Source organism: Embiotoca jacksoni, unplaced genomic scaffold, assembly GCF_022577435.1.
Source record: "Embiotoca jacksoni isolate LCO1_2020_lvr unplaced genomic scaffold, fEmbJac1.0.p SCAF_10, whole genome shotgun sequence".
Classification (NCBI taxonomy): Eukaryota; Metazoa; Chordata; class Actinopteri; family Embiotocidae; genus Embiotoca; species Embiotoca jacksoni.
The window spans coordinates 15,258,151-15,272,289 of record NW_027185230.1 but is presented as its reverse complement, the minus strand read 5'-3'; the positions used below and the strand labels follow the sequence as shown (position 1 = coordinate 15,272,289).

General features: G+C 41.5%; 1 protein-coding gene across 1 annotated transcript in view; it reads left to right on the top strand.

Moving 5' to 3' along the window:
* ntng2b (netrin g2b) overlaps positions 1-8,674 on the top strand; it is a 68,256-nt gene extending 59,582 nt beyond the window's left edge. Inside the window, exons 6-8 of the mRNA XM_069169103.1 lie at positions 2,406-2,573; positions 5,957-6,091; positions 7,228-8,674. Coding sequence (XP_069025204.1) covers positions 2,406-2,573; positions 5,957-6,091; positions 7,228-7,451 — 527 coding nt within the window. The 3' untranslated portion in view covers positions 7,452-8,674. The remainder of the gene's footprint in view (positions 1-2,405; positions 2,574-5,956; positions 6,092-7,227) is intronic.
* The last annotated feature ends 5,465 nt before the right edge of the window (positions 8,675-14,139 follow it).

The following is a 14,139-nucleotide window of genomic DNA, read 5'->3' as shown; positions in this document are numbered from 1 at the left end:
AGACTCGAGCTTGATTAAACCTTCTTGATTCTTTGGTTCAGATCAGTGGATCTTAAAGCCTTTCTTGTCATTTCCCTAAACTGCAGATGGTGTTTTTTTTTTTTGTTTTGTTTTTTAAGAGGAAAATCTGTGGAAAAATTCCTTCCAATTGTCTGTTTTATGTTTTCATTTTTCATTTCTTTCCCTATGCATCCGCGACTCCCTCGTGGTTGTGTTTGCTTTATGTGCACAATCAAGGTAAGAATCTGGACTTCATATCAAACCATCAAACGGTTACCTACACTGCCATTTGTGTTTATTGATTTTTGAAAGGATGCCTGTTAGCAGAATTTAACATCACTCCTTCAACTCCACAGATTGTTTGATGCAGGCACTTCTCTCTCTCTCCATCTCCCAATATGGCCGTCCTTTACGCGTAACACTTCACAATTGATAAACACCGATAAAGCGGTATCTTGACTCGTAACGATCATTTGTGGAACAATGTCCCATTGCCTCTCTAGTCTGCGCAGTAATTGGCCATTTATATTTAATTAGGCAGTTCTTCCCCCCACTGCTAGCTTGGTTCCCTCAGTGCTGAGAGAGGCACTTTATGGTGCTCCTCTCGCTGGCTTCCTTTAAACCAGCTCATTAATATTTCAGCTGGCATCATCAACCAAACAATAATAAAATAATAATGTGACGGCTGATTAAACAGCTAAACTCCGACTTTTTAATGTGCATTTAAATGTGTATTTGCATAAACATGCCTGGTAAACGCCTCTTTAGAGGACAGTGATGCCTTGCAGCACACTATTGCAGCCAACTTCGAAAGCTTAATAAAACCTTAATTAGGTAGCAGCCTCAGTCGCGATAATAAGACGCTGGAGCAGCACCTCGCTGCACAACGCAGATCACACAGGAGGTGACATCAGGCTTTTATTTCTGTCTCTGTGGAAGAATTATACAAAAGATCTTACACCATTCTCCACATCTTTTTTTTTTTTTTTTTTTTTTTTTTTTTTTTTTTTCGTTTTGGTTTTAGGGTGTGAAATTTGAAAGAGTCTTAATTTTTTCAAGCATGTGGAGTAAAAACCTGCAATCAATTCCTCTCAGATAATTCATGAATTACAAAGAGAAAATTTAATTAAGAGGTCTGATAGTGCAGCACTTTATAGAAGAAAACTTAAAACCGTGGCGATGAAAATGCAGCAGTGAAAAGTGAGTAAAAAAGGGGGGATGGGTAAAAAAAAATACATTGCCACAATCATTTTTTTTTTGTATTGATTGAAACTGAAATCCTTTTACCAAAATACCATATTTAATACCAATAGAAAAGAAGGAAACACATTTGATACAATTGTTAGACCCGAAAGATTTAACAATTTGTCGTGGCGTGTAACCCTGAATGTAATATAACTTGTTTACAAGACAACTCCAAAGTGTACTTTTTAATTTAAAGTTCACGGGGTAATGTTATATTTATTAGTTTAAAATACGCTCTATATATATCTGGGTGATATCGACCAAATCAAATATTTTAAAAATTCTGACCAAATGATCGATGACTATTGGTGCTCGAACTAAATATGTGCACAGTAACATTTTTGATAAATAGTCATGAATGATGTGGACATAAAGACTACGTGGGGAAAAGGAAAATAATGCCACGAGAAGTTCAGAAGAAGTTCAGAAGAAATAGGAAGGCGATGCTGACCAAGTCTGGCTATTTCACCTTATTTTCAAAGCAAGTACTCCTTTCACCACAACCGCTGCCCCGAATACAAAAGAGACACATTTATCCTAAATTCCTCGCCACTTTCTTATCGTTATTGTGGGAATTTGTTATCGAAATCGTTTTATCTTCCCGCATTAGAAGAGAGGCAGTTTTCAATCGGGATAACCAGGGTCAGACCAGTTGTATAGTGCGAGGTGCAGCCTGGAAACACTGTATCACTCACCTCAAACTCCCCTGGTTATCATCGTGAAGCTTGTAATCTACTCATCCCCTAATACAATTAAATTCCCAGACACAATTAACATCCCTTGGCCTGCACACAAGCAAACGTGTGGACACGCAGAGGATGGTGAATTCCCATCAGTAATCAGTGCAGCACAGTGAAGCAGACTCAGCAAACGTCTGAGTGTAGTAATGGAGAGGGAGTGGTCTGTCTTTGTTGAACCAATATAGAGCGAGAAAGGCAGGTCGTAAAAAAAAAACATTCATTTGTCCACTGACATCTAAAACTTTCCGAAACGTCCGTTAGTGCCGGTTATTTCATCGTTTCCTCCCGTCATCCCATAATCCTTGAAGAATTTAAATACTCTCCTATTCCAGTTTTTCATCATTTGCATTTTGAGTTTAACTAAAAAATTGATAATCATCCTTTTAAAAACGGATTTCAAATCTTTCTCTTTCCTTTCAGACTGCGAGTGCTACGGTCACTCCAACCGCTGCAGCTACATCGACTACCTGAACATCGTCACATGCGTCAGCTGCAAGCACAACACCAGGGGCCAGAACTGCCAACACTGCAGACTGGGATACTTCCGCAACGCCTCTGCCGAACTGGATGATGAGAGCGTCTGCATGGGTCAGTCTGCTGGGAGACAGTGAGAGGATGTGGAGGGGGATGGTGTGTGTGTGTGTGTGTGTGTGTGTGTGTGTGTGTGTGTGTGTGTGTGTGTGTGTGTGTGTGTGTGTGTGTGTGTGTGTGATGGGATGCTGTACCTGCTTATAAAATTCGAGCAATTGCTCAGATGTTTTGTTTTTAAACTGGAAATTACCACATCTAAGTCGTTAATGCTTAAAAGCTAGGGCTGTACCCAACTCAGGATTTGACTGTTCATGACCTTTTTTTTTTTTTTTTTTTTTTTTTTTTAATAAGGACTATCTGGCAATCAGAAAATCCTCAGTGCGCTCTCTGTTGTCTCTGAATTGCAGAGGCTCTCTTGGCCGCTTTGCTTTGTGCTGTGAGATGTGAAGGTGTCCAAAGGCACCTCTTATTGCCTTCATCTGCACTGCCAGACCTCCCCAGGTCGAGGTTGTGGCCGGCGGAGATCAGCAGACTCAAAAACAGTCCCAACTGGACAACCCTAGCCTCCTACCAGATCCACCTAAGCGAAACACTTACAATGGCCAGCTCAGAGGGCGTAGTGACATGATGATGCTGGGCTCCAGCAGAGGTCGGTGTGGGATCCCCATCCAACGACACCCAGCCCTGGCTCACTACTCAGAACCTGAACTTCAGTTCATTGTCTGCGTGTAAAATAACAAATAACTCCCAATACAGGAAAAAAAAAAAAAAAGAAAAATACTTCTCAACTTCTGAGTATTCAGTGAACTGAAATGTGTCCGTCCGATGATTTGACCGTCGACTTTCAGAGGGCAGCCCTATAAAAATAACAAGGATCCAATATTTTCTTCAACGATATAACCTCTTTAGTATCACTTTTACGAAACAAAGTGTTTCCCATACATGAAAAATGTACTTGTGGTGGCTTTTAATTTAAAACAGAAGTCGCGGCATTCAGACTAACACTCGCACAACTCTGGCCACGCTGTTTCCATCCAGCCAGATATACTGTATTTATGTTATTTACCTAATTTATGAGCACCCGTTTCTTTTCAGCTCAGTGTGATAGTCTCTGCAGCTTTTGAAGGTCGCCCTAGTTTCTGTCCTCTGATCTGTGTTTCACAAAGGGCGGAGCTTAACCGCTGCTGCACTGACACGGAGCGGAGCAGGTGAAGGAGGAAATGGGGAGATTGTCCTCTTTTAACAGATTAAAAAGTATCAATAAAAAAAAATGCCGAAATGGATCGTCAAATATACTTGGGCGGTTGTTAATATACCGGGTGGGTCCCCCCCCCACCCCCCCCAAGTATAGTATATGTATGAGTAAAGTACATGTATGGTAACTATTATTTTATATTGACTCTGCAATCCAGCACACACAGGATTTAGAAAGAAACGATGATTATGAGATTAAAACGCTGATTTTGACTGAGGAACAGTGATGAAATCTTTTTTTTGTTTTAAACATGGTCCCCAAACTGTAGGGAACAGTATGTATTTCTACCACAGACTTAAAGCTGCTCTGATCGATATCTCTACAGTACCATCAAAGGATAAAAATGTTTCTGCATAACGTCATCTCTGCTCCTTTCTAGGGCTTCCTGCCTTTAGTTCGTTTTTTTTTTTTTTTAGCAGAAGCAGCAATGTGCTCCGGTGAAGTTTCCCATTGTTTGGACATCAAAACTTTATGATGTTTTAGGGTTATTGCTCTGCTGTCTCAAAGCTGGATGGACGGCACTATGAATTAAAGAAGCTCTGCCCAACACCGATGCGAACACCCTCAGGCACCCTTAAAGCTGAAAGTCAACTCTTTAAACTCATATCATATCCAATGTGCTGGCGTGCAGGGCCAAAAACAGAGAAAAGTACCACTCTAAAAATGATAAAACTCTTTGAATAGCGTTATATCGTTATGTACAGTGATCTACACCTTTTGCTTGCTTTAAAAGTGTATTCACTCTCTTTAAACTCGGTCTTATTAAGGACACGTCCTGATAAGAAGTCACTCTGTTTGGCTGTGGGGCTCAAATCTGGTGTTGCGTTGGATCCATCTGTAGGTGGACTGCAGGGGGTTGGAGGGTAAACTCGCGGCGGTTGGGGGCACACGCAGGGCTAGGCCTTTGGAGTCAGCACAAATACCCCCCCCCCCCCCCCCCCCGCTCATCTGCCAGCACACTGGCACAACCAAGCGTGGCAACAGAAATCAGTTCACACCAGTGTCTCGAGAGCAAGAAAAACACGAATGCATTTGCACACCCATTTTCCACAGCTTTGAATCCCACACACACACACACACACACACACACACACACACACACACACACACACACACAATCCCAACATTAATGCACATGACCCACAAACACAGGAAGACCCACCGCGTCGCTGTGGTCGTTGTAATGTGAGCCTCTTGGCTTGTTTCACTTTTATGAATATTTTATAATAATTTTCATAATAAATTAGTGAAGCTGGTCTTGGCTTTACGCAAAATACAAGCTATCATAGGCTTACATCAAGTCACGAGAGAAACTTGAATTCATCATCAACTGACTGACAAATGCGATGCAAATATGGAGAGCTGCAGGTTTTTTTTTTAAATAACCTCTGATCTGCTACCAACTATCACTGATCTGAATTTCAGTCAGTCTCAATAAATATATGCATTTCTACTTCTACTTATTTTACCTGCCCTTGAACTGAAACCTGTGATTCAGAACAAGCTGCACTTCTATTTTGTGGTATTAGTTTTCCAAACAACATCTAAGATGTGCAGAGCACCCTCACATAAAGGACATCTGTCAATGTATTTTTCAGTTCTCTTGAAGGCTGTTTGTTACAGGTGTTTTTTTGGGGTTGTTTTTTTTTTGAAAAGCCGTGCCAGTCACTAAAGTTAACCTCTAGTAGACCTTGAGAGAGTTTGTGTAGTCGTGCTCCGCTGTGTGAGCAGAAAAAACTAAATTGACCTGTTGGATCAGAAATGCAAAATCCTATGTCTTATCAGCGTTACAATTCTCACCTTATCTGCTAGTTGTGCATACAAAGTTCTAGACGGGCGTTTTGCTTCAGCGTTTTCAACAAGGTAATACAAGTGCAAACCTTAACCAAAGCTCAACAATAATTCTGTCCGAAAAAGGCCTAAATTTCAGTTCTGAATCAGAGCATCATCTCGGGATGTCTCTGTACTTTGGAGAAACCCCACCTCGCATGCACAGCACTGTAGCTCCGAAGCGTTTGAATATCAAACACAACTCTGCGGTCTGAATACAAATGTGCACATTTTCAGGCTGAACTCAATTCAACTCCAAATTAAATCCCAGAATTTAACAAGAGGCAGGGATTTCTAAATGTCTCCCTCTCTTTCTTTTCTTTGTTTTTTTTTCTCCACTGTTCTCTTCCTTCAGAGTGTAACTGCAACCAGATGGGCTCTGTTCACGACCGGTGTAACGGCACAGGCTTTTGTCAGTGTAAAGAGGGCGCCACGGCCGCCAAATGTGACGACTGCGTGCCGGGATACTACTGGAAACAAGGCTGTTACCGTGAGTATGAGGAGATGGAGTCTCGGTTCATGTCTTAAACTGTACGGTTGAAGAGATGTTGCAACCTTCGCGAGAGCACCGTCCACTCGGCTCCCGATGTTTTCTTTACTCACTGGGGAATAGATCATGTTGCTCATTAGCAGCATCAGCTGCTCCTTTAATTGATGACCCTGTCCCACCTTAACCCCATTACAGGGACTCACCATCCTCTGCCATTTACCATGTAGTCAGGGGCCTCAGTCTCAAACAGCCCCCCCCCCCCCTCCTCCCTCCTCCCTCCCCCTACACACACACACACACACACACACACATTTTGACCATTGGTTTATTTATCACAATGTGGGACGTACTGTAATAAATAATGGTAAAGTTTGCTTTAGGTTTTGACATCTTTCTCCAAATAACTCAACAGAGCTAATTATATTTTGGTGCGATAATAAATGTTAGCACATGTAATTACTTCTCGTCACGGAAGCCTGAATCTCTGTTTTTCTCTCAGAACAGTTTTAGGTCAAGTATCTTGTGCAGTGCAGCGTTTCCTAAAGCCTTTAGTAGCATCTCGACGATGCCACTACGATGTCACTGCTTAAGAAATGTCACGCATGTAGTGTATTTTTCTGCTGGGTTTGACACAACAATTTTGACTTGACCCTGAGAAAGTGCAGGCTCAAGGAAAACGGACGGAGAAAAGGGCTGCAAAAACAAAACAAAAGGCAGGTGGCACCTGTTGTAGTCCCTGAGGCAAAGACTGGAGAATTTATCTTGCCTCTTTCCTTCCTCCTGCTTTCTTTTCTACTTTGTTCTTTCTGCCCTGAATTCTTCTCCTCCCCCTCCATCTCTGTTTCCCGTCATGTTTTTTTTTCCGAACATTGCCCCTCCTTATCTTCCTCCACCTGTCGTTCTCTTTGCCATACATCGTTGTGTTCCTTACTCCCCCACTATTCTTTTACCACCTGTCATTCTGTCACTTTGCTGCTCGCTCTTTATTCCCAACGATTCTCTCCGCCATTCTCCTTACCTCTGCACTTCCTTCACTCTCCATCCTTTTTCCCCCTCACTCCTCCCTCTGCTGCTTTTTCCATCTTCGCTTTGGTCTCTCTCTCTCTCTCTCTCTCTCTCTCTCTCTCTGCTCACAGCTAACGTTTGCGACGGGGAGATGCTCCTGTGCCAGAACGGAGGAACGTGCTACCAGAACCAGAAGTGCATCTGTCCTCCGGAGTTTAAGGGGGTACTGTGCCAACAGTCCCGCTGTGAGGCGGGCAAGGACTGCAACGGCGCCTCTTCGCCGCACTTTTCCACGGCCACCCTGCTGCTCTGCACTCTGCTAACCTACCTGCTGGCCACGTTAACACCCCACTGAGCCACAAAAAGAAGTCAAAACAAACCCTCAGACCAAGGAGCGTGTGTCTACGTGTGTGTGTATGTGAGGGCGAAGGGTGACCTGGGGAGGACCGTCCCAGTCATGGACCCGACGAACGCACACTGCAGCACTCTCAAAAGCGCGCACACACACACACACACAAACTCACAGAACACTACCTAAAACCCCCATTCTCCTTTCAAACACACACACACACACACACACACACACACACACACACACACACACACACACACACACACAGGACTGTTATGATACCGAGTGCGTGCAAAAGAAGGACAAACAGAGGGGAAAAAAAGAAAGAGAGCGACCTCGGAGAAAAGAGATCCAGTCAAAGGGGGGAAAAAAGAATCATACCAACCACTGTTCCCTTTATTCCTGAGCTGGAGCAATGCGCATCAAACCAAAAAGCATAGACAAAACACTTTAATCACCACTGTTTCACTTCAAAGGGAATGGCTGTTGTAACCACAAGGACCTTGTCTTTTTTTCTTTTTCTTTTTGAATTCTTGGTTAAGGGATCTCGCCTCCGTTGGATTGACGGCCAACGTGTGTGTGTGTATGTGTGTGTGTGTGTGTGTGTGTGTGTGTGTGTGTGTGTGTGTGTGTGCGCACGTGTGTGTGCGCGGTCAGATTCAGTGTGAGACGTGTCGACACGACGGACGGGGTCGGGAGGCGAGGTGCTCATTCGATTCCTGCTGCTGAGGCCTACATAGTATATTAACCAGGTTTCATTTCTTCTCCAAAAAAAAGATGAGACTTGATTTTACATTTATTCTATTTCTGCTGCATTTTTTTTTAAATTATATCTTCAGTCATTGTATCTAATGTGCCCACTAGCAGTCGCTGAGATTATACACATTATATAATATCCAGGGGGTTATGAATTATTAAAAAAAAAAAGATTTAGTCACTATTATGGTTGTTATAGGAATGAGTGATTGTTGCCACACTTAGCGAGATTTAATCTTCACACAGTATTCAGGAAGCAGAATTTATCAGAATTTAATCAGAAGTCTAAAAAGAGAGAAAAGATATGAACCACTTATCAATATTATATGACATTATTTGAATATTTTTTGTAGAAATTATTTTTGTTTGGAGTTACAATAAATGATAAAAAATGACATTTACAACTATTCCAAATGAGCATTTTATTACACTGAGTGTAAACCTTGCAGTAAATATGACTGTTATTTGCCTTCTTTCTTGTACTTTTTTCCATTCGATCAAGTGTCCACAATAACATGCTGTTAAGCTTCTTTTCAGAGGACGGGTTAAAAAAAAAAAAAAAAGGTTTTGACAAAAGAGCCGCATCACTCTTCATCATTCATTTGATATATTTCATTCACTTTGGACATGGTGTCGAATGCTTCTTATTACAAATGCTTTATTCCAGTTTAAAATCCAACAGTCTGTCTGACAATCACAAAGAATTGCTTTTCCTGTCAAGAGAATATAAATAATTTTATTCTGATAAAAATTGCAGAGCTTTTATATCTGGAAATGTCACAAATAACAGCCTGATTGAAAATATTCTCCACAACATGAACAGCGGAGATGTACGGTGATCAATGCTGGCCGAGAGACGGAGCGACTGACCCCGAGGCCAGAATTTCTACCTTTCACCACTCGAGATCGCCGATTTCCACTTCCAAGGGTGTAACAAACATGTTGTGTTTAGCAAACACAAGGTTAAGGTTCCAGGTTAATTTTTTTTTTTCCCTGAGCAGCAAAAACTACAACATAATTTCCCTGTGAAATGTTGTATTGCTGAGTCAGCCGAGGCACACAGTGGATAAATAGACGCGAACGCCGCATTACATCCGGATCGAGTGTACATCCGAGATAAAAGCGAGACTAAGCCTGCGAGAAATGACAAGACGGGGATTCTGGTATTACTCCTCTCTGTCTGAGCTCTTTAAGTTATTTTGTGTGTAGGGCTCAGCCCCTCTGAGCCTGAATGGTGTCAAGATCTGAGCTTCAAGAAGGGAAAGTTTATGAATGTAGAACAATGAGAAAGAGAAGGTAATACTCAAACAAATCAAAAATGCATGATTGACTGACAGTAGGATGTTCAGACACAATGCAAATATTTAACTTCTGTCTGTTTGTACGAAAACACTTTGATTCATGTTCATTCTGGAGACTGTTATTTGCGGTGCTGTTGAACCGCACTGGGTTAATACTGACAAGTGTTCCTAATACTTTGTCAGCCCGATTCATTTAAATGGGAGGGACCAAATATTAGCAACACCTCTTAAATTACAGTCGCTCCAAAATGACCATCAAAATAAATCATGACCTCTCTTCATCGGACTGAATAACAACTGGACATTGTAAACCTCATGAAGGGAGGATTTATTGCTGGGCTGTTGTTTTCTACTTCATGCTTCACCTGTCGGTGGTTTTAATGTCGTGGGCTCATCAGACAAGGCTATCATATGAAATGTGAAAGAAGTACGTGACATCAAACAGCCTACTACATCATATTCTGTCTCTTAAAAATACAAAATCTCATATGATGACAAGTTCAGGATAAATATTTGCCTCGTTGCTGTTGTCTGATGAGACGTTGATATCACTCTCTTGTGGTAAATAAACAGTAAACCTGGTTCGGAGACAGTTATTAAAAAGATAAAACAGGGACAATAGCTGGCTCCGAATTTAAACTTATTCTGTGAAATATACATAACATAAAAAAGAAATATACACCTATATAGCTCTAAATTGTACCAATTATGCAACTCATTTGTTTAATCCTTAAACAAACATGTTTTCTAGAGTGTTACGCAACAACAGCTGTGCACACTGAACAAGCGTTTGTTTTTTTTTGCATTGATTTCTCTCTACCGCTCTACAAACTTGTAATGTTCAAAAAGAAGAAGAAAAAAGCTGTTGTAATACAGTTTGCACCAGGATAGATAGACACCGATCCATTTGGATTTGGCTCCACATACGGATGTTGATCAAATTAGGCGTAGTGTATTTATACATTGTTAATCAAGATCAAATAATGCGGTTCATTTTTTATTTGTAAATGCAAACTGACAAACAAGATTGGAACTGCCGAAGGACGTCTCTATTCAAGGCAAAACTGTGCACCGTTTCATCATTCAGGGTTTATTACAGTAATTAATTAATATTGAGAGCAGCCCACCCAATTAAATTAAAATGGAGCAACACTGTGTTTTGGCGCTCTGAGATGAACCCGGAGATATATGAAAAATGAATGATCAGCAGACAGCTCCTCTCTTTATATTTCACCTCTGAATAGCTGAAAAACGACCGTACAGGAAGCTAAATCATCTGTTCTGAATCTCTTTATAGGGAGTAAGTGGGCTTCAAAGTAAATTAAGATGCTGTCAGGCACATACAAACCAGCCATGTTTGTTAACATGAAGAGATGCGGCTGAAACAGAAATAAGTACATAGTGTCACAGCTGCACCATGAAGAGAGCGCTTTTCATATCACCTCGTGAAGTGATCTATTAAAAGTAAGACGTTAGCGTCAGCCGGTTGCCGGTGTGTGTGGAAGAGATCAGAGACGTCAGTAGAACAGCGGCTGCAGTTTGTCTTTGTCCTCCTGCAGCCTCCTGAATGTGACTCAAGAGTTTGGTGAAAAATGGCTGTGTTTGTCCATGTCATCTCTGTACTGTTTTCCCAGCTGTACCACTGCCTCCTGTTTGGATTATTTTCGGCTGTGAATTTTACATGGTTCCTCCAGGCTTCTGCGTCTGATTGCCCTAAGATTTCCTTTTCCAGACACCCTTTGTTTTGAGGATACACGTCCCGGCTACTTTCACCGCGTCGTGCCCAGGGGTGTCTGCTGCTTTACACAGCCTGCCGTCTCTTGTACATGACCTGATTTCTCTTCGAGGGTCGTGGTGTGTTTCTCTGGGGTTTTACTGGGGGCTGATCTCATGTTTCATCATCCCTCGTACAATCATGTAAGGTTAGGAAACCTTATCTAGACACATTCCCTCTGGAAGAGGCCTGACTGAGCACCTCGTGTTTTTTTTTGGGGGGGGAGAGTAGCATTGACTCGATCTGGCTCGACAACTTTTGTGCGGTTCACATGTGAAGTTCTACTTTTGTTTTATACGGTGACATCTCCCCACATCAATCACTGTGTCCTGCTTGTATCTTGGCCTGTCACAATTATTACATAATCACCTGATCACAATTATCTGAGCTGACGGCAATCATTTTGCAGAATTATTAGAATAATATCCATCCATCCATAGAAAAGCAGCTGGAACTGAGAGAAATGTGATATTTCCACCAATATGTTCATGCCATTTTATAAAAATTCAAGTTATATTTGGTAATATAAAGTAACTACTGATTTCGCAGTAAAGAACAACCATAGTCTTCAGATTAAATTGCATTTATTGTGAAGAAGATGCAGGAAGAGATGAGTAGGAGCTGAATGCATCGGTGTCATGTCGGGCTGATATCGACTGAATAAGATCAGTTTTGGATCGTATACTGTACGTGTAGGAGATCGGCAAACATAGATAAAAGTCACCTGCCTCGTCTACATCGGGAGTTACGCTACCTCACTTTATTGTAAAATCTATATTTAAACACTGCTGATTATTAGGAATCTTTGAAAAAAATGGGTACATCTTTCCATTTAAATTTGCAGTGTTAATTACAAACAAACAGGTTTTTTGTTTACAGCTCGGCCCCGTTAAGCTCTCTCACTCCCTTCTCTTACGGTTTGCCATCTTTTCTACGCTGCACCAGAAATCAACCTCATTATCGCCAAATGAATAATGTTTTTAAGGCATGTTTGCACAGTCAATTGAAAGACAGCGTGTGGCGAAAATGTCAGTATTTAATTGGAGTTTTGAATTTAATCTCCTGTGGCTCAGGGATCAACCATGCCTGGCTAGTCAGAATATTACTGTGACTCCTGTGCTGTTAAAAGTCTGTGTGCCGCTCCTTGTACTGATCCACTAACACCTGACTGGAGTTTAATTTTCACTTCCCTTTGAAAAAGTCATTGAAGACAAAACAAAGAGACAGAAGGAGCTAAATACTTGATTTTGAGTTGTGTGCAGATCAAAATATTTAAAATCTAGTCAGACTTCAAATTAAATAACTAAACTAATGTATTAAAAAAAAAATATTGAAGGCTTTAGAAAAATCAATCATACATTCCTTTATAAGACAATATTTTTATAGACCAGTTTTATTGATTTTCTACTGCCACATAAAAAAGATTGAAAGACTGAAGACCCCTGAAAATAATTATCTTTGCCATTTGACATATGGGCATACAGGCTGGGTGGATGTTTTCTCTCTTGTTAATTTCTTGCTACTTAATAATCAAGATCTCTGCACTCTGATTTCAGATCAATAACTTCGTATAACACATCCAGAACCATGAAATGCTGACTCGGACAATACAATTTCTTACAAATAATTAGTCATCATTTACACGCTTGGAAATATTAAGAGTGAGGCCCACCAGCAATAAAAGCCGCTGAAGCAAATTTACCTTCACTTAAATTTAAAAAGGGACAAGTTGGATGCAGAGATATGGCGAGTGAAGTTCGTATGATTGAAACGATGTCAACTTTAAAAGCTCCATCTGCTACCACCATGGTGGTGTAGTTAGCAGTACTGAACCTGTGAAAATCACTGAATAAAACTGCATTAATATGCATGAATAATGTATCTCCAGGCCATCGCCTAGTATGGAGATGCAACAGTTGGTGGTAAAGGTTTGACGCTGATTGGTGCACGTTTCCCTTAGCCAGGGCTCGAAACACATGAAAAATGAACAAACACGCACGGATCTAAAAGCGGTGATGGGCTTACACTTACAATTATGATAATTACATAAGAAAATTGAACCCATATTATGATTAAATCAGCGATACATTATGCAACTTTATGCCTGGAGTCAGCAGAGTGTAGTCCCACTCACCTCCCGGTTCGCTGGTCAAGTTCCCGTCACTCATCTTGATGAGGCGTCTACCCGAGACGTCTCGCCCGAGGCTGAGCGTAAAAACTCCGTAAAGACCCCCACAGGTGTTTCTAAACATATAGAACTGCTGGGCCACTCTTCCATAAAGAGCGAGTTTAAATCCAGAGGAAGTGCAGGTGAGATTGTCATGAATACTAAGAACTGCAGGTGAAGAAAACATATCTCACAATTGAATACTCTGCAGCTTTGTGGAAAAAGGCCACATTATAAAGTGCCCGCAGTGTCACAGAGAAAAAAAAGTAGACTGCAGAGTCCAGCAGCGCTGCAGAGAGGACAGCGACGGTTCAATGCGTCATCTGTGGGAATAAGCGCGAGGCCTGACAAACACTAAAAGCTGACAGACTGATAACTCGTTTAAACCCATGACCATGAGTCAGACCAGGATTATTAGACCTTTTTTTTTTTTTTTTGCTAATTCAAACCAAGCCAGTCAACACGGGTTAATCCCCGGTTATGATAAGTCAGATGGGACCTCGGTCGCAACCCGGGAGAGATACGTGACAATTAACACGGGCCGGAAACGGACGGGGGGCAAACAACATGGCAACCAGGGTGGTACCATTCACATTAAAACAGACCTTCGTACAATCCATCTCAAGAGGTGAGTCTGTAAACACGAGTCGGACACAAAATCAACGCGGGTGTAGGACCCTGGTTGGCCACTTT